The sequence below is a fragment of the Triturus cristatus genome, chromosome 1_2 (assembly GCF_964204655.1).
Source record: "Triturus cristatus chromosome 1_2, aTriCri1.1, whole genome shotgun sequence".
Lineage (NCBI taxonomy): Eukaryota > Metazoa > Chordata > Amphibia > Caudata > Salamandridae > Triturus > Triturus cristatus.
This window is the reverse complement of record NC_140580.1, coordinates 139,478,216-139,502,649: the sequence shown is the minus strand read 5'-3', so window position 1 is coordinate 139,502,649 and position 24,434 is coordinate 139,478,216. Positions and strand designations below refer to the sequence as shown.

General features: G+C 46.8%; 1 protein-coding gene across 1 annotated transcript in view; it reads left to right on the top strand.

Moving 5' to 3' along the window:
- VWA2 (von Willebrand factor A domain containing 2) overlaps positions 1–24,434 on the top strand; it is a 270,127-nt gene that overhangs the window by 46,074 nt on the left and 199,619 nt on the right. Inside the window, exon 2 of the mRNA XM_085603290.1 lies at positions 3,363–3,424. Coding sequence (XP_085459416.1) covers positions 3,373–3,424 — 52 coding nt within the window. The 5' untranslated portion in view covers positions 3,363–3,372. The remainder of the gene's footprint in view (positions 1–3,362; positions 3,425–24,434) is intronic.

Below are 24,434 nucleotides of genomic sequence, written 5' to 3'. Positions count from 1 at the left end.
TTTATGCTACCAATTCAGACATTTACAACTTTTTTTCATCCAGCATAATGTGTATCATCTGATGCATCATGTTGTTTCAATTGCTTGAAATATTTCCCTTTTCAAATTTATCCCTCCAAGCATCTTTTTTGTCTATTCGAAGTCTGTACTGAAAGACCGCTCAAACAAACTTTAAGTCCCCCCAAATCTGACTCTTCGTGGCACATGCTTAAATAAAAAGCCATATTGTGCAGATTATTGGATCAGGATATACAAGGTCTGTGTGACCAGCAATATCTCCAACCCAGATTTGAGCATGAGATCTCCCAAGACGGTTATTGTTTCATCTTATAAGCACTCTGCGTGGCCGACTGGGCCATTAATGGCGGGAACAGAGGCCAAGCACTGGCGGAGCGGCCTCTTCGCCAGCATGGACTGTTTTTGTCGGCCTGGAGAGAAAGGGGGACACTGTTCGTTCGCCTGACTTTGTGCCAAGCATTCACTGAGATTTCAAAGGGCGCGGAGCTGGGAACTTAAGCGATGACAAGGCCGGAACGGTCTCCAGACCGCGCCGCCGTCTCCTGCCCAGATAAGATCACTGCGCTGGACTTTCTCTCTCAGACATTCCTGCTCCAGGGACCCCAAACAGAGATGCATTCATGGCCTTCACCTGATGAGAGGTCTGTTCAAAGCACAGGTACAAGGCTCTGCACCTGAAGATTATCAGGAGCACTGTAGTCCCTGGGCCTTATACACAGAAGATGCCAGTACCATCCCGAGGCTGTGAATATGTTCAAGTCTCAGGGTCTCACTTACCAAGAAAGCGCCTCAGAAGGACCAGAGTGATATTGAGGCCTCGAGTGGCTGCAGCAAGGGGCCACCCTACGTCACTATATGCAATAGGAGCTTCAAACATGGCTCCAGTCCAAGTGGGGGGACTGGGCAATTTACATTGCCCTGGGCCCCCTTTCTTCTTAAGTGCCATGAGGACTACATAGACAAGAACCTTGCACATCTCTGTCCTGGAGGAAGTTAGGTGGGTGTATGGTGCGTGTGCGTGCGTCAGTGGTATGGAGTCTTTGCATGTATCTGTGCAAGGGGGTAAAGGTGGCCAGTGGTGAGCAGATCTTTGCTCCTCTGCACTAAAGAGAAGGGTAGAAAGTGGGCACCATGAAGGTGTTTACTCATTTCTTAGTTCCCTGATCTAAGCCCCGGGCTCTGTTTCTCCAGTGACCTCAAGTGGTAAGCCAGGTGGCTGCAAGGCCTGCGGTTTGTTTGATACAAGTTGTGTGTGTGTGTGAGCTCCATTTACCACAATCTCTGCTGTCAGGAGGACACCAGGTTTGGACTAAAGGATTCCCTCGCATCCTCAGAGTGACATATCACCCATACGTAAACTGTGTCACCAACATGGCTCACAACAAATTCCACTGCACCAATGAAAAGCACAGCAAGCAGCCATGTAAAACAAACGATGACAAAAAATGCAACAATAAAATGCTTCTGTCTGTGCTATGTGAGCAAAGTACATGGAAAATCTACGGCTAAAATTTAGTGGAAGAATTGTTATGGGAACGCAGATTAGTTGAGACTAGTCTTCAATTGGTAATAGTGGAGAGATGTCTTTTCGTGGCCCAGCTTTTCAAATGAGGTGAGGGTATTACTGGTGATTAGAACACAGACAGCAAACGCTGTGACAGAATATCTCACAGGGTTGAGCACATGCTGCCAACGTCTGTGTTTGACTTGCGGGCCTCAAATTGAAATCTTGCCTAGTCCAACACAGTCTTTCATCCTTCTGAGGTTGATAAATTAAATAACGACAAACTCGGTATTATTACAGCTTCTTGTTTACAGTGCTTAAAATAGTAAACCTATTGTATGCAGCATTGTATAAAACTATTTATATATCATGTGTTGGTTAAGTACATCAAAATGAAGATAACCTGTTCTAACTGAGAAATATCAGTCTTTGAGAAGTGTATATGAACCATCTGAGTTAACTTTGTCTGGTAACATAAAGGCTACATACTGTATGCGCTTTCGAAACCCAGATGTTTTTCTATTTACTTGTAAGTAACCTGGATTCTTGCGTATTAGGGAAACGCGATGGCGAATGTTTATGGCGAACAAGACCTAAAATGTATATCAAGTCGTTGAGTATTTACAATGTGAATTGTAAATACGGTGTTCTTAATGTTCATAGTTGAGTATTACTGCCCCACTGAAGCAGTGCTTGGAAGAGTAATCTTTCAAATGGTCCAACGATAGAAAGAGCCTGTAGCCCTCTCCTGTGGGTTTGTAAAGGATGAATACCAAAGCAATGACATGTGGCAAGTGCTAGTTTTCTTTACTAAAAAAAAGAAAAACCTCTTCACTTTTAATAAATAAAAAATTAGTGAGAGTATGACTCAGTCCAAGTTTTTTTTCTATATTCATGGATATCATTTACATTCATGAATCAACCAAGTAAACATCTGAAATGATACTATCACTTGGAACATCCGATTGCTTTGTTCCCCTTCCTCGCCTATTACACAAGGAGCAACCTTTTATTTCACACACTTTCACTTTTTTTGGATTATTCTGATCCATTTGAGGTGTTGTGGTGTAGACACCTAGCAGAATCAACGGCACCCCTTCCTACTTTAATATGTAATTGAACAACACTGTGTCCACCACAGCGCCACCGACGTTTCTAGATCTCGACAGAATTCACCCAAGCCTCTGGTGCACCAGTACTAGGAGAAGAAAATGTATAATTATTTGCACAACTCCATTAGCGGACTCCTATAAACATTCTTATTCTGGCCGGGTATTGTCCAAGACTGGGGTTCAGGGAGAGGGGCTCCTGCTCGCCAGCATTTGGTTTGAAAAAGTGAATCTGGGGTCACTGACCAATACCTGTAGTTCTTTCTCTTTCCTTCAAACTCTCATTTGCCTTGCTTGCTACCGTTGGCTATCCATATCTTTGTATGCCCATTGGTTGAGACATTATCAAGAAGTACGCATTTATGAACAATTTCAGAGGATTGCACTATTCTGCTCAGGGTAAGACATTCATGTTAACTTTTGGCAAAGGCAAGGAAATAAAACTGCACTTCTTTTACGCAAATGCTCACAATATTTAACATTCTCCTAATTAACAAAATAATCTATCAAAAAGCTGAGACGGTTGCGGTTCATCACTGTGAATATTTACAGCATAGATAGTCACTGATGACTATTCGTGTATTTCAGATTGTTTGTGAATTATTTTGTTAATAATGCATTAAACTAAGGCATTGAAAACTGGTTGAGAGGAGTTAGAATCCAAAGGGACTTTTTTAAAACTGGATACTACATAATTCTTTTAATTAATAGTTGTATTTTTTACATTTCAGTCCTTTCATTATGATGCAGCTGCTATCCTTCCACGCCGCCTGTTTTCTCATCCTTTTTCAAGGTAGGTGTTGTTTTCTTAGTTGTGTTTTTGTACTCCTCTGGGAGGTATGTTCGGTCACGTGAGTTGATCTTGTACAGTGATGAGTGACAGGAGTTTACATTTACGCTGAAGTGCTGTCTGAGACCCACTGAGCAGACAACGACCGCACTTGGGCACCACGAGCATAGAACATTCATGCAAAGCCTGTCTGCAGAACCAGGAAGTGCTTCCAGCTCAGGCTACGCCATTTGCGGGTCCTTCCGCTTAAAGGTCAAGGCCTTCTAGGCTGTGGTTGTCATGCTGGGGAAAGTACTGCAGCTCCTTGTAGGGTGCCAATGTACGTAGAAAGAGGCTTCTGACTGGTGTCTGCCTTCTTGTTTCTCTGAATACATCAAGAGCTTTAAATTGAGCGTTCAAGTTAAGAATTTTAAAAGTGAGCGCACTAGTGTTTGGGGAGCTCGTGCAGGTGTGTCTGAAATGAGGTGGAACAGTGATTTTGACACCTCCCCTTTTCATTCATACAGTAACCTGGCAAACAAAGTGTGCCTGCTTTTTCGACTTTATAATGGTACGGCAAGAAATATGGTCAGAGAATGAGTGAAGGAGCTTCTGCTTTCTGGGCTCGAGACACTGATAAAATAAGGCTGGAATACCATTATCTCCGATTTTGGTTATGCTTGATGTCTTGCATATTTTTCTTTGTGGCTTTGACGAGTGGCTCTCCTATTGACGGTTCTCATGTCATGTTGGTCCACGGGCCTTTTCCTGGTCTGCCCTTCCTGCGGTCTTTTTTAACTTTGTGAACTACCACAGACAATTAGGTGTCCAAATGGCAAGAGACATTTTGATACTGTGTTCTCCGTAAGCGTAGTCAAGCAGTCTCTCAGACAGAGTATACTAGAAGCCCATATGCTTGACGCTGGCAGCTGTCTTTGGACTTAGCTAAGAAGACAGTTGCACTGAAACCTGTCCGATGTCTCACTTCATAAAACTATAAACCCATGAAATGAGTAGGACTGGTACTTGTCTTCCCGTCCTGTCTTGCAGTGTTGTTTTGACAGAGTGATTTTTAGGTCTCGCCTGACCCAGCGCATGCGCTGGTCTGGGGAGACTTATTGAGAGGGCTCCAAAAAGTGCTACCAGGCCAGCCTAGAGCTACAGTGCATGTGCGCGGGCACGCGTGCCGTGCTTGACGGCGATTTACTTTCACTTTCACGGCCGCTTTGATGTTTGATCGCGATCACTTTCACGGCTGCTTGGCATAGCCAATAGGTCTCGCTTTTGGGACCTTATAAGTATTTAGTTATGCAACTGTTGCATGGCTAAACACTTATAAGGTCCCAAAGGCGAGACCTATTGGTTATGCCAATGCTTGTTTCATTTGTAGCTCTTTTAGAGAATAAAGGTATGTGCCACAGGAGAAAACAAACCAGTGCAGGCAGACAAGGACTCAGTTTCCTTAGATAATACAACAATGTGCTCTAAAACCAGAGTTTCCCAGTTGTTGCTGAAGGTGGGGCAGGGTGTCTCGGTTTGGATGTAGTAGTTTTGATGACATTCTAGCACATACCAGCCTCTAAACTGCAGAAACTGGATTTAGCGTAGAGTTTAGTAATAATGGCCTTGTGTTCACCCAGTTAAGTCTTACGGGCTCGTTGGGAGTCTAGAATACTTATTCATTTTCAAGTAACTGGAATAGTAGTGACAGCCTTCAACTATGCCCCCACAGTCTTCCTCTTCTTCTGACTGGTTCATTGTAGTGGCAGAAGATACACAAACTAATCCATGGAGTTCGTGTTGACACTATTTGGTCTCAAAGTCTAATGAACCTTATTAGGTAGTAGGCAACAAGTTTTGCATCATAGTGAAAGGAATTTGAGCAGAGATGCACATATGGCCATGCTAGCATTTTTGATTTTTGGAGAGCAAATGTAGGTATGGTCTGAATTGTGGTGGCCGGAGTCTTGCAGCCCTTTACCCTTTCCTGTTACAGAGGCAAATAATTTAGGGGTGTTCTTTGACACCTCTCTTTCCTTTGACATTCAGACGAAAAGAACGGTGAGCTTTTGTTTTAACATCATCAAAACTCTAAGAAAGGTCTTTCCTTTTATTTTAACTGAGCTCACAGTTGCAGTGGTCATCGCACATATTACTTCACGCATTGACTACTGCAATTCTCTATACTTAAAGATTAACATATCGATGCTTGTTAGTCTTGGCATCTTTTGGTGTGTTTCTCCTGAGTTTTTGCTCTCTGACCTCCCGGTTTTTACTCTGTTTTTGCTGGCGTAGTGTGTCTGCGCACTTTTCTCACTGCTGACCAGTGGTAAAGTGCAAGTCAAAAGCCAAAAAGCCTTGTATGTCGAAGAGAAAGCAAGCAAAATAATTAAATTATCATGGAAATAAAGGCAGAGGGGATACACATTTAGATGTGATAAACGTAGTCTCAGATGTTGAAAGTGTAAAGGCCCTGGGTACCTCTGGTGGAATATGTGATAAATGTACTAAATGCAATAATTGTGAAACAAATAATCAATTGTTGGCAAGAATTGGGGACCTCTTTAAAACTTATTTGTCCCCCATAGAGACTAGACTGATACACATTGAAAAACAAGTGGCCACACTGAGTGCTCCCCCCAAAGATCTTCTTAAGCATGGGGCGTCAAAGACTGGGGGAATAAAACCTAAACCAATTGATTCTAATTTGTCGGTGATACTCCCGAATGTAAAGTTAAGCACCATGCAGGCCCCAGATAAGCAAATGGCCAATAAATCGGCTACTTCAACTGTGCCTAATAGACAGGAAAATACCTCATCCAATACCCCCGCAACACCTTCTAAAAGAGTTCGGGTCATGGGAGTGAAAGAGGATAGACTTAAATTTAAATTGCCCCCAGAAGCCAGCCCCTATGTGGTGATCATGACAGGGGTCCCAGAAATGGCGGATCATTTAGATGAATCCAGTCGGCAATTAAAGAATAAAGTCCAACATTGGCTTAATACTAATCGCCCACTACCTCCCCACCGGTCAAGCAGGATTCTAATGATGCGTAGAGTGCCCTGGGTGGGACAAGAAGAGAAAAAGATCAGTGGGGATTGCGTAATAATTAATTTTGAGGACCCTAAAATAGTAGACTATATATGCTCATGGGAAAACCAAGGACGTAATGAATGTAATGAACGCATTGAAACAAAAAGACTTGCCTTTTTTTACCCCTCTATGAGCTGCTTTGGGTCGGGTTGTGGCGAAGGGAGTTGGAGCAGACTGGGCCATCGGGATGGGAGAGGAGATTGGGGCGAGCGGGGAGCATCCCACTGTAGTGATAGAGGCTTTTTGGGAATTTATAGAGGGATCCTGACCTTTAATAGGTACAGCTGTTTGGAATCTGTAGATTGACCCATAGCTTTTATTGGTTCCCCAACCAGAGAGTGGGAGGGGCAGAGATTGAATAATGGTAGAACCAATCAGATGGTTAATAGTCATCCAAAATTAAATTTGGAGAATAGGGATACAGATATAGACGTAGCTGTAGTACCTATTACACAGTGTCCATCAGTAATAGAGATAAATAATGTTGAGACTGTTGTAATGGAAAATACTGGGGGAAGTGAAGGGATTGTAGAGCCCACACACAGGCTCCTAAATGAGGAGACTGAAAATGGGGAAAGCCAAAAATTTTGCTTAAATAAATCTAAGGAAACTGGCCTTAATATCCTTAGCTGGAATGTTGCAGGATTGGAGTCCAGATTATCGGATCCCGACTGGTTAAGGATATTGTTGGACAAATGCATAATAATGTTCCAGGAGACTTGGGCTATCACGGACCTTCAGATAGAAGGCTTCCACTGCAATAGTGTAATTGCTACTAAGACTGATTTTGGCCGCCCTAAGGGTGGGTTATTGACTGGCGTTAGGATAACAGCAGGTGGAAGCATAAAGATAATACCAACTAATAACCCCAATATCAGGCTATTGAATATAAAAGGAAGGACCCCATTTATGTGATTAATTTTTATAATAATGATTTTGATTCAATTCCAAATACAAATTTTATAAAACTTTTTACATTTTTATCAGATATTGTTGAACCATCAAATAATAGTAGCGGTAACCGGATCATCCTAGCGGGGGATTTTAACGCAAAGATTCCTAAATCAGAAATAAAAGAAGGAAATATGCAAACTGACCGTGCAATAAAACGTGGTATAGAACTGGATTGTTTTATCCGTGAGTATGTTTTAACTAACGTGATGGATATAAACTACACCCCTACAATTAATGCTCCAACATTTAGAGGAAGAGATCACTGTTCAACCATTGATTACATTTTCATGACACCTGAGTTAATTGATTGCCTTCTAATAGCTGGGGTTCTAGAAACTGCTTTCGGGGACCACAATGCACTAGTTGCAAAAATTAAATTGGGTCCCTCTCCAGTATTTGCAAGTTTTTTAGGTGCCAGAGACATTAATCCCGTTACAAATAATTTGAGGTTGAAATGGAGGGGGGTTGATAGTGGAAGGGTAACTGAGCATGTTATAAATAAACACCAACATCTGATTGACTCATGTACATTCCCAGATGGGAACAATGAAAGGGTAATTAAAGACTTTACTAGTTTATGTAGAGTCATAAAATCACTTCTATCTGTCCCTAACCAAAAGATAGGTAAGGATCCTAGGTGGTTTGACAGAAACTGCTCAGTTGCTAATAGAGCTTTACGCAAAGCACTGAACGTAAAACCGAGATCCCAACTGGAGGTCACGGCGGCAAGAAAGAAAAACAAATTTACGATAGAGATGCGTAAGGCAGCGATCCTGAAAGAGCAGTGGGAGGAGCTATCTGACGCCGCTGTAGGAAAGAATGCATCTACTTTCTGGTCTACAGTGAAAAAGATGCGTAACATGGGAAAACAACTGTCTACAATTAGTTGTACTATCCCGAGTGACCGGTGGGAAGATCACTTCTCAAAAGTATATGCAATACCCCTAAAAGTAACTGATGAATATACACCTGGTCAACTATGCTCTATACAGATTAGTTTAGGTGAGGTGACTGTGGCTATTAAACAAAGTCTTGGCAATAAGGCCCCTGGGCCAGATGGTTTCCCAATAGACATAATTAAATGGAAACCGGAACTTTGGGCACCCATTCTAATGAACGTTTTTAATAGTTTACCTCTAGCATCTATGCCTGAAACATGGTCCACAAGTATAATTGTACCAATATATAAAAAGGGGGAGAGAACAGACCCAGTAAATTATAGACCTATTTCACTTTTGGACAACACACTGAAAATTTTGGGACGAGTCTTATACAACAGAGTAAATATATGGGCAGAGGAATTAGGTATTCTGGACCCATGCCAAATGGGATTTCGAAGTAGGGTCGGGACGACGGAGCAGTGCCTAAATCTAAATTTAGTAATTGGCAAATACAATATCGCCAGGTCGTCACCAATATACCTAGCTTTCATGGACTTATCGTCCGCATTCGATTTTGTTAATAGGTCCAAACTGTGGTCTATCCTTTTAAATTATGGCCTAGATGCGCCCCTTGTACATTTTTTGGCCTATCTGCATACTGACACAAAAGCCCAAGTAAGGATTGGGATGGCAGGGGAAACCTCTGGGGCCATAAGAGTGGAAAGAGGAGTTAGGCAGGGGTGCGTTTTAGCACCCCTGTTGTTTATTATCTATATTAATGGGTTAAGTAACTCCCTAAAATTGGCAACTACGGATGTCCCAAAAATAAGGGGGAGGCCTTTACCGACATTGCTTTACGCAGATGATGCGGTACTTATGGGTCTCACCCCGAACGCCTTGCGCATTTTGGTTAAAAGTTTTGTACAGCACATGGATAAGTTAGATCTTAAAGTAAATTTAAAAAAATCTCTTATTATGTCCTGTAGGCCGGGGAAAAGACAGCTTAGTGCTATTTCGGTGGGAACTGACAAGCTATACTCTACAAATACTTTTCCCTACTTAGGAATGGTTTTTGCTGCGAACGGCTCGTGGAGTGGACATTTGGCCCACGCCACGAGCAAGTTCTCAAAAGCCATTAATTCTATTCTCAGTCTCCCACGGCCTAAGAAAATAGAAGCTACTAAAGCTATTTAAAAAAAATTTCAATCACAATGTGTACCGGTAGCAACTAATGGGGCTGAGATATGGGGTCTGGTCAAGACACCTAGTATCCAAACCGAGGAAAACCGTTTCTGTAGAAAACTCCTTGGAGTCCCTATTGCCACATCGGAGTATATCTGTCATTGTGAATTAAATTTGCATTATATAACAGATTTTATAGGAATAAGACCGGCCCTGTTTTGGCTGACAATTTGGAGGAATACAGCGGCATCCTTAACCCATGAAATTATAAGAGATTGTTTAAACTGTGAGAAAGGGATGAGAATCCCGTGGCTTGCTGGCGTTTTTAAGAAATTATGCAGTGTGGGTAAAGGCCACTTATTTATTGACCCTACTAAGATTGAGCCTACAGATAAAAATGAAATTAAGTCTGCACTGTATGCACTTTATAGTAATACAAGATCAGATGTGGAATTAACTATATCAACCGTCCAGGCCTATATAAATAAAGACCTGTTTAGACAGTCAATACCTTTGTATCCCATGTTACCGATGACAAATTGGGAAAGATCGTTATTACTCCGTCTAAGGGCAGGTACTGTCAGATTTTTATTATGTTTTCCATTAGGTTTTTGTTCATCTAAATCTGAAAGAATGCTATGCCCATGTGACGGAGCGAGTCTACAGAATGATCTACATTTTTTCTTTTTCTGTAAATTTTATCTAAAATATATCAAATGGTTTTTATTCCCATATTTTAAGAAACAAAGACCACTTTCTTTGGAGCAGTCTTACGCGATGTTCCTCACCCTGCATACTGATGAATTGATCTTCCGTGTTAGCACTTTTTTGAGAGTTGTAACCCATGTACGTAAAACAATGGAAAACCCCTGAAATAATTTTTCCATATAATATGTACCCTGTAATGTGTGTTGTTTACATATAATTGGAATTATAACTAACTTTTTTGGTTTGTGCATATGTCACTGCTTTTATGAATTTTGAAAATTCGAATAAAGATGAATTGACTGACTGACTGGCAAGTGCTCTTGTGGTAAATTGTGTTATGGATTGGTGTTTCCATGATTGGATATTTGATTTACTTGTTAGTCCCTAGTAAAGTGCACTGAGTGTGCCAGGGCCTGTGAATCAAATGCTACTAGTGGGCCTGCAGCACTGATTGTGCCACCCACGTGAGTAGCCCTGAAAAGGTAACTCCGACCCGCCATTGCGGACTCTGCGTGCAGTTTGTAACTGCCATCTCAACTTGGCCAGTGCACCCACTTGCCAGTCTCTCACCTTCCCTTTTCTTACATGTCAGCCATCCCTATGGTAGACCCAAGGTACCCCTGTGGGCCGGGTGCAGTGTATGTGAAAGGTAGGACATGCCCTGGTGTGTGTAGCATGTCCTGATAGCAAATTACAGACAATTTTGTTATTCGCCATTGCAAGGTTACCTGTTCCCCATAGGACAGAATGGGGAGTTTGTTTATAACATCTTATGAACATAACTGGCCTGGGGAATTAGGTAGGAAAATAAAGTTTTGTATGCCTGAAATCAGAATCTAAAGATGCATCTTTTCGTGAAGGTGATTTTTACATTCTGAGTTTGAAAATACCACTTTTAGAAAGTAGGTATTTTCTTGCTCAGTCATCCTTTGTGCCTCTGCTGGAATGTGGATTGCCTGTCTGGCTTTTGGATGACAGAAGGCTGGGGAGCAGGAGTGGCTCCAGATAGTCTAGGTGGGTCAGGAAAGGGCTGAATAGGCCTGGGCTGCAATTGGGGAAAGGGGAGGAGCTTTCCTTGCACCTCAAAGGGCCTGGTCTGCCTCTGACCATGCCGTCTCCACCTCCTGCCAGGAAGTCACACCAGAGAAGGCAGAACTGGTTCTGGCTGGGCACAGACACTCTCTGCCTAAGAGATCAAAGGATTTTGGGATATAAATATTGGGACCAAGACCCCTGAACTTTAGAACTCTTTTGGACCAAGAAGACTGCCAAGAAGAAGAGCTGGAGAAGCTGTGAGGAGGCACTACCACTTTGCTGTGTGTTTTGCTGTGTTGGCCTGCAGTGGCTGCTTCAGTCTTGGGCAGTAAAAGGACTGGACTGAACTTTCTTCAACCTACTTTGTGAGTTTCTCCAAGGGCTTGAGGTAGAGCTTGCCCCTTGTTCAAGAGGTCTCAGGAACAGCAAAGACTTCAAGCTCTTCTGCCCTCAGCAATGGGGACTGTGTGCTTTGTGCTGCAATAAAAGAAAATGCAGCCCGACGCCGTCTATGACGCCCCTGCCGGCACCGGAGAGGGCAATGCCGCACCGCCACCCTGGTCTCACCGACGATGCCTGCTGACGCCGCCACAAGCAGCTGCTCACACTGCTACCTGTGGGCACCGCACTCCGCACCACCTCGCTTCACGACGATGCCTTGGTATCCCCGACAACGACGCTCCACGCCGAAATCTATGCCGCTGCTTGCACCGTGGTTCGAGGGCACCGCTCGTAAAGTTACACGACGCACTGCCCTCATCCTGCACCGCAGCCTTGGCCTACCGACGCCGGCACCATCGACTACAGTTCTTCAGCCGACGACAGCTCTTCAGCAACGACGACGCCGCTGCTTGCACTGCGACCTGCCAGCACCGCGTTCACTTCGCACCACGACCCTGGTCTCACTGACGACGCCATCTGACACCGCCACCGAGCTGATGCTCGCACCGCGACCTGAGGGCACCGCACCGCTGCACGTCGCACCACAGCACCCGACACCTGCCGACACCAGCGCTCCTGACTTCAACAAAGAGGAGATTGATCTGCAACACGTGTGACTTCGAGGGCCCCGACGACTCCTACACCGACCTCCGGAACCGATGCCTGCGGACGCCGTGTTTTCAGAAGCACAACGAGAGGTTGTCAATGCCCTGCGTTTCTAAAAGGTACTGTTTGGGGTTCTTCCCGACACCGTAGCTGGCCCATGACGCCGCGGTCAGCCAGGACTGTTTGGATTTGTTTGCTCACGACGCTGTGATAGCCCCGGACAGAGCTATCGACCTCAAGGATCTATTTTTCAAGCATATTTTGATAACCAAAGATTTTTAAGTACTGTATTGTGGATTTGTATCGTTTTTGGCCTTGTCTTAAGTATATAAAAATATTGGATATTTTTCTAAACTGGTGTGGTGTCCTTTTGTAGTGCTTACACTTTATTACTGTTGGTTAGGTGCAAATGCTTTACACACTGCCTCTAAGATAAGCCTGACTGCTCGTGCCAAGCTACCAAGGGGGTGAGCGTTTTTTTTTTTATGGAGTGTAACTCCCTTATCCTGTGGTGGTTTCTGCCCAACTTTGGCACATGCTCTAGCCAACCAAAAATCCCATTTCTAACATTGGTTGTTAGCGGTGAGGATAGGACTTGTGTTTGCACTTGACTTACCGTGATTGGTGTGCACTACTGCAATATCGCAGACCATAGTGCCACATACTGGTTCTTTTTCTTTGTGGCCGATTTTTGATCTTGCCAGTTTGAACTTGCTACTTCATCATGCCTGAATCAAGAGCATCATCTGTTGCATCCCTGGAAATTGCCTTTGAGAAGGATAGGTTGGAATCCTACAATGTTAGGGAATTGTATTGTACTGTATAAAATGCTTATATAGCGCGGCTGTCACCCAACGGGTATCCTGGCGCTTAGAGACCTGATGAATGAAAATTAGGACAGGGGAAAACGACTGAGCTCTTAATCAGGAGGCTTACTTCATAGTCCTGGCAAATAGCCAGGTCTTAAGGTCCTTCCAGAAGCCCATCAGGTAGTCGGCTTGCCTGATGTTTTGCGGTAGCCTGTTCCACAGATATGCTGCTGCTATACCAAAGGCCCTTCCTCCCATCCTAGCCGTCCTAACTCTTCCAACAGAGACCAGACTTTGACTGGCGGATCGAAGAGATCTTCTGGGCACGTACAAGGAGAATCTCTCTCGCAGAGCCATTGGTCCCATATTATGTAGAGCCCTGTATACCATGCAAAGTGACTTGAAGCTAACTCTGTCTCTGATGGGTAACCAATGAAGGTCCCTGAGAGCCAGAGTAGCAGACGAGCCACGCTGTCTATCAAGGGCCAGTTTGGCTGCCATAGACTGGACTCTTTGCAACCCCTGCAGGATGTATTGGGGAGCACCCAGATACAGGGAGTTGCAATAGTCCAGTCTACCCAGGATTATACTTCTAACCACCGGGGGTCTGGCCTCACTAGGCAGGAGAGGTAAAATTTGTTGAAGGGCTCTTGCCAGACCAAAGCAGATGCTAATTGTTTTATTAGCCTGCGATTGCATCTGTAAGTCCTCATCCACCAGCACCCCCAAGTTACGAACCGTCTTTGTGGCCACCATAACATCCTCCTCAGGCCTAAGCCTGAATTCACCCAGGAGGATTTTGAATCTTCCTGCTGCAGAGTAATACAGCAGCTCTGTCTTCCCCCAGTTAAACTGTAGGGAATTGGCCTTCAACCAATCCGAAACCTGGCCCATACACGCCTGAAAGATGTTCAAAGGCACCGCATATTTTCCCTCCAAAGACAAGAATAATTGGTTGTCATCGGCGTAATTAACCAAGTCAATCCCATAAGATTTTATAATAGGGATCAGAGGGCTTAGGTAGATATTAAAGAGGATCGGGCTGATTGTCGATCCCTGAGGTACTCCATGATGGACCGGAGACTTCGAGGAGGCAAATGGTGCCATGGTTACCACCTGTTGTCTATTTGATAGGTAGGACTGTAGCCATTTCAAAGCACAGCCCCTCACCCCCAACCTCTCTAGCCTCGCGATCAGTACTGCATGATTAACTGTGTCGAAAGCAGCCGACATATCCAGCAACACCAACACAGAGGAGTCACCGTTATCGGCACGCGTTCTTAGCTTGTCCAACAGAGTTGTCAGAGCAGTCTCCGTTCCGTGTCCTGGTCGGAATCCGAACTGGTCCCTGTCTAATAGATGGTTTCCTTCCAGGTAACATGACAGAGACTTACTGACCATTTTCTCCAGGATCTTAATGGGAAATGGCAGGAGGGATATTGGGCGGAAATTGGCTAGTATTGAAGGGTCTAAAGATGGCTTCTTCAGCAAGGGGGTTACCACAGCCTGCTTCCAGGCCTCAGGTACTACTCCTTCCCTCAGGGATTGGCAGCAGATTTGCCGCAATCCTGGGAACAGGTCGGGACCATATTCCTTCCAGATCTTATGTGGGAGGGGGTCAAGAGGTGACCCAGAGGATATCTCCTGAGCGATGGAATTAAAAAGTGTCTCGGTGAGAGGTTGAAAGTGCTCAAGGGATATGTCGGTTTGCATTTCTTCGCCGCCTACCTGGGTATAGGTGACACCCTGATTAAGCCTTCCCACAATTTTTGCAACCTTGTCATCAAAAAACAAGGCGACTTCATCACCCAGTTTTTGTGATGCCTGCGTTTTATTGGCCATGCATCCAGGGTTAGAAAGGTCCCTCACGATCTTAAAAAGGGCCTTTGTGCCGTTAGGCGCCTGTAAAATTGAGCTGGCATAAAATTGTGATTTGGCCCCCACAATGGCCTGTTTATATTGGCCCTGTACTAATTTCAATGCTCTCCTATCAGTAACTGAGTATGACTTGCACCACCTCCTCTCAGCCTGTCGGCGGGCCGTACGAATCAGTTGTAGCTCCTCATTAAACCATGGTGCCGAGGGTTTCCCTCTGGTCTTGATCTTTTTTAGCGGAGCATAGCCATCAAGAACGCTAGTTCTGAAATTGCTATAGTTGTTATAGTTCTTATCTACTGACTCATCAGGGTTAAAGAGGGTCTGACTTTGAAAGAGAGGGGCTTGGCTGTCCTTTGGCAATTTCCTCCAGTCTCTTCCCCACCGATAGGTAGACTGAGCTTTCCTATACTGTGTGGTCTTAGGAATGGACATCTTAAAGTGTATCAGGAAGTGGTCAGTCCAGTTTAAAGGCGTGATGTTAAGCACCTTAGTCTCAGTCCGATTAGCAAACACCAAATCCAGCGTGTGACCTCCCTGGTGAGTTGGCCCCTGTATTAGCTGATGTAAACCAAGGTTCTCACATGTTTGGCTTAACGACTGCAGATGGTTCCCTGGGCTCCCAATATCCCAGAGGTTAAAATCACCCAAGAATAACAGCCTGGAGTGTGTCAGTGCCAAGGCAGCGATGGTATCAAGTAATATCCGATGCTGAGGGGCTGGCCCTGGAGGCCTATAACAAACCAGGCCTGTCAGCAGTCTCCCCTTAGATTCTTGCAGTGTAAAACCTAGGAGTTCGTATCCTTCGATCTCTTTTATCTGTAGGGGTGCACAGCTCCATTTTTCTTGAAAGATTATCCCAACGCCCCCTCCTCTCCCTATGGGCCTTGGTTTATGAATGATTTTGTAACCTATCGAGCCGCACTGAGGAGTCTAAGTTAGTCCAGGTCTCCGTAATAAACAACAGATCCAGGTCCAAGTCCTCCAACATACTAAAAGTCTCTTGGTAATGTTTTACCAATGATCTTCTGTTGATTAGCCCACACATTAAAGTCGTTTGGTCTCCCTCCCATACCCTCTTATCAAGACTTAATAAAGTTTCCCTAGAGTAGCAGATCCTACCAGTATGCAGGCGAGCAGCATGGCTGGCGCTGGCCGCGGCCGCCGCGCGGACGGGCGCAGACGGGCGCAGACGGGCTTGCCTCTGGCGCGCCCGCTGCTCGCTAGCATTTCCTCCCCTAAGTAGGGTTGTCCCAAGCTCCAGCCAACCACTAGAGCGCTAGCTAAAATAGTGCTCAGTGGGCGGAGCTCAACCAGGAAGTCAGGGAGTCCGTTGTCTGCTGTCTCGCTGAAGCAGCGAGGTGAGATGCTATTTAATTTTATTGTGCAAGTATGAGGGCAGAGTGAATTTGGGCAACACTTTTTAAAACCATCCCAGCAACAGTTTATACAAGTTTAAAAGCCAATTTTAAATCTGCTTGTACCTAACACTCGCCGCAGCGAGAAAGCGCGATATGGCATAGTCAGGAAGCCGTTCTCAAGTCAGGCGAGCAGCGCGTCCCACTTCCTAAGAGTCTAAGAAATCAATTTGGAAAAACCTAAAAGTCCAAGTCAGAGGCCTCACGAGGAAGGAGGAGCTACAAAAGGTGCTGAGGGCCTGGGTAGCAGCCAGACATGCCAGCAAGCAGTCTGGTGATCTCAGTGGAGAGGCAGAGGAGCCTATTTCTAGGGTGGATGTGCTTTTGGGAGGGGGGAACCCTCCAGGCCAGGCAGCAGTGGTCTGTTCCCAGAGGAGCTGGAGGACAGGCTGGAAGCAAGGAAGTACGAGTTTGAGAAACTCAGGATAGAAAGTGAAGGGAAGAAAAAAGAATAGCCATGGAGGAAAGGAAGATGATAATAGATCATGAGCGAAGTCTTAAGGAGCTGGAGCTAAGGAATAGAGCCAGCTCAGATGGTGGCAGCATCTCGTCAAGACAGGCAGACAGAATTGTACACAGCCCTATGAATGTAGGCAAGGAATTCAAGAAGGGGGGCGACATACAAAGGTGGTTTCAGGGTTACGAGGCAGCAATACACATGAATGGGGTCCCTGGGGAGAATTGGGGAGCAGGATTGTGGCCTATTTTTCTGGAAGAAGCCCGGGATACTTTAATGGCTTTGGGTAAGGGGTATCACCTCACCTATCCCAACATGAAGGACGCCCTTCTCACTAAGTATGGTTTTACTTTTGAAAAGTACAGTGATCAGTTCAGGTCCAGTAAGAAGTCTGATGCCAACACTTGGTTGGAATGTGTGGATGTGTTTTGCCGGTTACTGGATGGCTGAGTGAAGGGCAGTAATGTGACAGATTTTCAGGGGCTCTACAATTTGATTGCATGGGAGCACTTGTCTAGTCTGTTTTGCAGATCTGCGCCAGCACCTAGTTGATAGTAAGCTGACTGACCCCAGGAAGCTTGCTACGGAGGTGGACCGCTGGGTGAGTACCAGGGTCCACAAGAAAGCGTTTGGGGGAGACTCAGCCAGAGGTGGGCAGGGTACCCAGCAGAAAAGTGGAGGGGATAAGGGTAAACCACAGTAGTTCTCCAAAAGGGCCCAAACTAACACCCAGGGTAAAGGTTCCCATCCACCCGGAGATAAGAAACAAGGGGTCCTGTCAGGAAAGCCTGCTGAGACCGCCCCCCACAAGGGCAGTCCAAGGTGTTGGCTAGTGTAGCACTTGGGGAGGAGGAGTACCCACAGGAGGGTTGGGACCCCGCAGAAATGACCCTCGTCTCACTAGGGGACTGTGAGATGGTCCCAGGAAACCCAGTGCCCCCTATCACAAAGAAATACAGCACCTGGGTGACCATCAATGGGAAAAGGGTAGAGGCTCTCAGAGATACTGGAGCCAGTGTGACCTCAGTCCGGTGTCACCTGGTCTCTGAGAAGCAGGTAGTTCCAGGGGCATTCCACCAAGTAATTGCAGTGGACAATTCAGAGCGCCAGTGTCTGGTGGCGCAGGTTCCCTTCGAGTGGGGGGGGGTCTCAGGTCCCTTGAGGGTGGTTGTGAGCCCTTCCATGCCTGTAGATTGTCTGAAAGGTAACGACCTGGAGCAGTCCTTATGAAAGGATGTTGAGATCAGGTCTCACTTGGAGATGCTTGGGTTCCCAGAGCGGCATGCGTGTCCACTCGGTCAATGGCGGCCAGAGAGGGTGATCAAGAGGACTTGGAGGCAGAAACAGTGGTCCAAGTCCCTGCGAAAAGAAAGGGGAAGGGGTGCGGGAAACCGGCCCCTGAAGTTCTCACTGACCGGGAGAGGCGGACCTTGAGGGGATCACCCAAGTGCCTACAGGGGAGCAGGTAGCTGAACTGGGGTACATCTCTGAGCTGACCCATTGGCAGCAAGAAGGGGGTCCCACCAGGGAGAATTCTGCAAGGAGCCGAAGGAGTGCCCGTCTCTGGAGGGTCTACGGCGGCAGGCTGCAGCCCAGGCAGCTGGTGATCAGTCTGGATCACATTGGATCTACTGGGAGAATGAACTCCTGTACAGTGAGCCTAAGGTCGCTGAGCCTGGGTCAGCCCGTGTGCTGGTGGTACCCCAGCGCTTCAGGACCTTCCTACTGGGTCTGGCTCATGACGTGCCTTTGGCAGGACATTTGGGGCAGAACAAGACCTTTGACAGGCTTGTCACCCACTTCTTCTGGCCCCAAATGCGAAGGCAGTCAGATGGACATTGCAGGTCTTGCTCAACTTGCCAGGCGAGCGGTAAGAGTGGGAGGAAGGTCAAAGCTCCTCTACAACCTTTTCCGGTGGGTGGAACGCCCTTTGAAAGGGTAGGGCTGGACATTGTGGGGCCACTGGATCCCAAGACAGCCATGGGCAACAGTTACATCCTGGTCTTGGTGGACCATGCCACCCGTTACCCGGAGGCCATCCCTCTCAGGACAACGATGGCGCCAGTTGTGGGCCGGGCATTAATGGGGATCTTTTCCCGAGAGGGGGACCAATTTCATATCCAAGTATATGACATCCCTGTGGAAGGAGTGTGGTGTAACCTACAAGTTCACCACCCCTTACCACCCACAATGTAACGGTCTGGTGGAGAGATTCAACCAGACCTTGAAGGACATGATTAAGGGTCTAACAGAACCCATGAGGCGTAAGTGGGACGTTCTCTTGCCATGCCTTCTCTTTGCGTACAGGGAGGTACCACAGAAGTCTCTTGGGTTCAGTCCCTTTGAGCTTCTGTATGGTCACCCTGTGAGAGGACCTCTGAGTTTGGTGAAGGAAGGCTGGGAGGCAGCTCCCAGGAAAACAACCCAGAACGTGTTTAGTTACATGCTGGCCTTCAGGAACCCAACTGCCCGCTTCAGGAAACTCGCTCAGGCGAATCTGGAAGCAAGCCAGGAAGAAATGAAGAAGTGGTATGACCAGAATGCCACTCTGGTCGAATTCCAACCTGGGCAAAAAGTGTGGGTCATGGCTCCAGTGGAACCTTGTGCCTTGCAGGACAAGTGGACTGGGCTGTTTGAGGTGATGGAGCGCAAAAGTGATGTCACCTACCTGGTGAATTTGCGGGCTCCCAGGAACCCTTTGAGGGTCCTCCACGTGAACCGCCTCAAATCCCACTTCGAGAGGTCCGAAGTGAGCATGTTGTTGGTGACAGATGATGGGACGGAAGAGGGGAGTGAACCTCTACCTGACCTCCTGTCTACCAAGGAGCACGATGGGTCAGTGGAAGGTGTGAACCTCTCCCCTACACTGAACCCAGAACAACAGAGCAATTGTCACCAGTTGTTGGGACGGTTTGCCCCATTGTTGTCTCTGACCCCAGGTGTTACTCACTGGTGTACCCATGACTTGGATATCGGTGACAGCCCTCCTGTGAAGCACAAGATTTACAGGTTGACTGACTGGGTCAAGGCCAGCATTAAAGAGGAGGTCTCTAAGATGTTGGCGTTATGGGTGATCGAGCCTTCCAACAGTCCTTGGGCTAGCCCCATGGTCTTGGTCCCAAAGGCTGCTGCACCCGGTGCCACTCCAGAACTGCGGTTTTGTGTGGACTACCGTGGGCTCAATGCCATCACCAGGACTGACGCACACCTCATCCCCAGAGCTGATGAGCTCATTGATCGGGTGGGAGCTGCCAAGTTCCTCAACACATTTGATTTAACGTCTGGGTACTGGCAGATTGCCTTAACCGATGGGGCCAAGGAGAGGTCAGCATTTTCGACCCCAGAAGTACATTACCAGTTCCGGGTGATGCCCTTTGGGTTGAAGAATGCCCCTGCCACATTTCAGAGGTTGGTCAACCAGGTGTTGGCTGGACTGGTGGATTTCAGTGCCGCCTACCTGAATGATATCGCAGTGTTCAGTTCCAGCTGGGAAATACACTTGCAGCACCAGTGTTGAAAGCGCTGCAGAGCGCAGGTCTCACGATCAAGGCCAGTAAGTGCCAAAACGGGCAGGGTCCGGTGGTGTACTTGGGGCACCAGGGAGGAAGTGGCCAGGCGGCGCCCCACAACCCAAGATTGACACCATTCTGGCTTCGGAGCCCCCCAAGACCCAGACAGAGGTGAGGGCCTTCTTAGGACTCACCGGGTACTACAGGAGGTTTGTTAAGGAGTATGGCACCATTGTTGCCCCCTTAACAGAGCTGACTTCCAGGAAGCAGCCCAAGAAGGTGATCTGGACTGAGTCCTGCCAGAAGGCTTCTGATGCCCTGAAGGCTGCCATGTGCACGGCACCCGTGCTCAAGGCACCCGACTTCTCCAAGGAATTCGTCATGCAGACTGGTGCTTCAGAGCATTGAATGGGAGAGGTGCTCTCACAACTGAACGAAGAGGACCTAGACCAGCCTGTAGTCTTCCTTAGCCGGAGACTACTCCCCAGGGAACAGAGGTGGAGTGCCATAGAAAGGGAAGCTTTCGCTGTGGTCTGGGCACTGAAGAAGCCGAGACCATACCTGTTTGGGACTCACTTACGGGTTCAGACAGACCACAGGCCCCTCAGATAGTTGTTGCAAATGAGGGGTGAGAATCCAAAACTGCTGAGGTGGTCCATCTCCCTACAGGGAATGGACTTTACGGTGGAACACCATCCTGGCACAGAACACACCAATGCAGATTGTCTGTCCAGGTTCTTCCGCCTTAGTGAAGAGAACTCCCAGGAGGGTGGGTAGTTCTCCCTACTTTCAGCTGGAGGGGACATGTGTTAGACTTGGCATCTTTTGGCATGTTTCCTCTGAGTTTTTGCTCTCTGACATCCCAGTTTTTATTCAGTTTTTGCTGGCATAGTGTGTCTGCGCACTTTTCTCACTGCTGACCAGTGATAAAGTGTAAGTGTTCCTGTGGTAAATTGTGTTATGGATTGGTGTTTCCATGACTGGATATTTGATTTACTTGTTAGTCCCTAGTAAAGTGCACTGAGTGTGCCAGGGCCTGTGAATCAAATGCTACTAGTGGGCATGCAGCACTGAATGTGCCACCCACGTGAGTAGCCCTGAAAAGGTAACTTAGACCCGCCATTGCGGAGTCTGCGCGCAGTTTGTAACTGCCATGTCGACTTGGCCAGTGCACCCACTTGCCAGTCCCTCACCTTCCCTTTTCTTACATGTCAGCCATCCCTAAGGTAGGCCCAAGGTACCCCTGTGGGCCAGGTGCAGTGTATGTGAAAGGTAGGAAATGCCCTGGTGTGTGTGGTATGTCCTGATAGTGAATTATGGACAATTTTGTTTTTCGCCATTGCAAGGTTAGCTGTTCCCTATAGGACAGAATGGGGAGTTTGTTTATAACTTCTTATAAACATAACTGGCCCAGGGAATTAGGTAGGAAAATAAATTTTAGTGTGCCTGAACTCAGAATCTAAAGATGCATCTTTTCGTGAAGGTGAGACCTCTTGTACGGTGTTCTGAAAGCTGACCATTGGCTTTCGCTTGTTTTTTTAAAAATGCAGCACGCAATTGGGCAAAGGCCGGGCGCATGTCCCGCCTTTGCTCCGTCCATTCCCGTCCATGTCTAGCACGCGCAGCAGCGCGCGTTCGCATCTCTGCCGCGCTCCCTGGCCCCTGCTTCTCTGTAGTGCGCGCGCATTCGCGCATTACTGGTTTTGTTTTTGCTTAGTTGTTGTTTCCATTTATGCGCAAATGAAAGAAACGCCTTCTTAAACAATAATGCTGTCACTATTACACCACTCTTGTCTATGCAATTTAGTATGAAAACTTCGCTTTAGAGTGGAGGAAGGTTTCTCAGACTGTAGAGTGTGCACAGTCCCGCTGCGGCCGACACATTGTTTCTTTACAGCGGCCGTTTGTGTCAGCCCGCTCGAGCGCCGCAGCGCCTGCTTTGTGTCCGGATTCCACAAACAGCCGGTCGATGTACTTCCCCCCTCCCCTTCAGCTGCTTTACATGTTAAAACTGGCCCAATTTGGGCCACTTTTCTGGACATCTGACCCATGAGCAGGTTGGTGCCCGGGTCTATTTTCTGTCCCACCCATTTTCTGTTTGTTCACAGATACCAGCCACCCAACAGCCTCCAATTGACCCGGCTCCAGTTCAGCTGGCCTCAGCGGGCACTTATGCCACGGATCCTGAGCTCACACTTAAGTCACGGGCCCTGAGCTTGCACTTATGCCACATGTCCTGAGCTTGTACTTATGCCACGGGTATTGAGCTCGCACTTACGTCACAGGTCCTGAGCTCGCACGTATGCCACGGATCCTGAGCTCACACTTACACTACGGGTTCTAAGCTCGCACTTATGCCACGGCTCCCAAGCTCACACTTACACTACGGGTTCTAAGCTTGAACTTATGCCACGGGTTCTTAGCTCGCATTTATGCCACGGGTCCTGAGCTCACACTTACGCTATGTGTTCTAATCTTGCACTTATGCCACAAGTTCTGAGCTCCCATTTATGCCACGGGTCCTGAGCTCACACTTACGCTACGGGTTCTAAGCTTGCACTTATGTTACGGGTTCTGAGCTCGCACTTACGCTATGGGTTCTAAGCTTGCACGTATGCCACGGGTCCTGAGCTCGCACTTACGCTACGGGTTCTAGGCAGTTATGCCACGGGTTCTGAGCTTACTTTTATGCCACGGGTCCGGAGCTCACACTTACGCTACGGGTTCTGAGCTTGCACTTGTCACACAGGTTCCGAGCTTGCACTTATGGCAGGGGTCCCTAGCTTGCACTCATGCGATGTGTACCGAGCTTGCACTTATACGATGGGCCCTGCCATGAACTAATAGCACAGATGTAAACGAACCTAACATGCGACTGCTCCTACCCCAGCCCACCCAGCCTCTCATAGACAGCGGCTCACCCGAGATGAGACCTCCTGCACCCCAGACCCGCCACTCTTGTGGCTGCAACGCGCTCTAATTATCATTGCCTTAACGGTCGATGAAAAGGCGTAGTTGCTACTGGAACCTGTGACCCGTATGCAGCAGGCGCATCAACCCGTTCGGCTACATCTGCTGCTGTGTAGGTTACACTAGGCTCTCTGCAGCAGAAGGATTCACACACGCAGTCACCCCTCGAACTAGGATCTGAACTCCGACTTTCAAGTTGCGCAGAGATGGCCACAGTGGGTGCATTGCTCCTCCTACCTATCTGGAAGAGGTGCGTTTTGGTATGTATATGATCTTTTTTTAAGGTTAAACGCTTTTTAAGGGAAAGTGTTAAGCAATAAAGACACACATGGTTAGTACAAAATGCCATAAGAGAGAACTAGCCAATAATAATGTGACCATCACAAAACCGAATACATAATGCATGCTTATTTTTGGAAGATTTTAAGTAAATAAAAAAGAAGGGTAAGGTTATATAGAAGTGGAAAAGTATCACGGATACCAGAGTATTGATTAACCAAAGGCGGCCAGCAAGAGCTACAATACAACTTATGTATAAATACCGAGATATCAATACGTAAACATAAATATTATAGCGATGTATAAGTATAGCAGATAATTCAGATATGTCACGGGGGCTTAAAAGTGTTGAATCTTAAAGTCCCTCAGTAGTATAGGGTGCATTGTTGGCTTTGGCAGGGCTTTAAGTGGGATGAAAAAACTGGGGAGTCTCTCAAAGGGGTGTGGTCAATGTAATTAAGAGCGTGGCATAAAAACACGTAAGCTAAAAATCCGTGTTTAGCACAGTGTGCCGCCCGACTTGTATTTTGCTGTTCCTGTTATTGTGTCCAGGTATATGATACAACAAGTCACTTCATACCTACAAGTCAGAACTAATGGCTTTGTCAATGGTTGTTCGTTACATAAGATAAATAAGCAGCAACTATGGCTTGCATATAATATTGAAAAAGCTTCCACTTAAATCCCTGCTGACACCACGACAATGTTGCTCCTCCGGAGTTTCAAAAAGAGAAGGGAAATCCAGAGAGAAAATGACTCTCTTTAAAGGACTTCCCTTCCCCTACAACGCTCACCACGCGCACATCAATGTGCCTG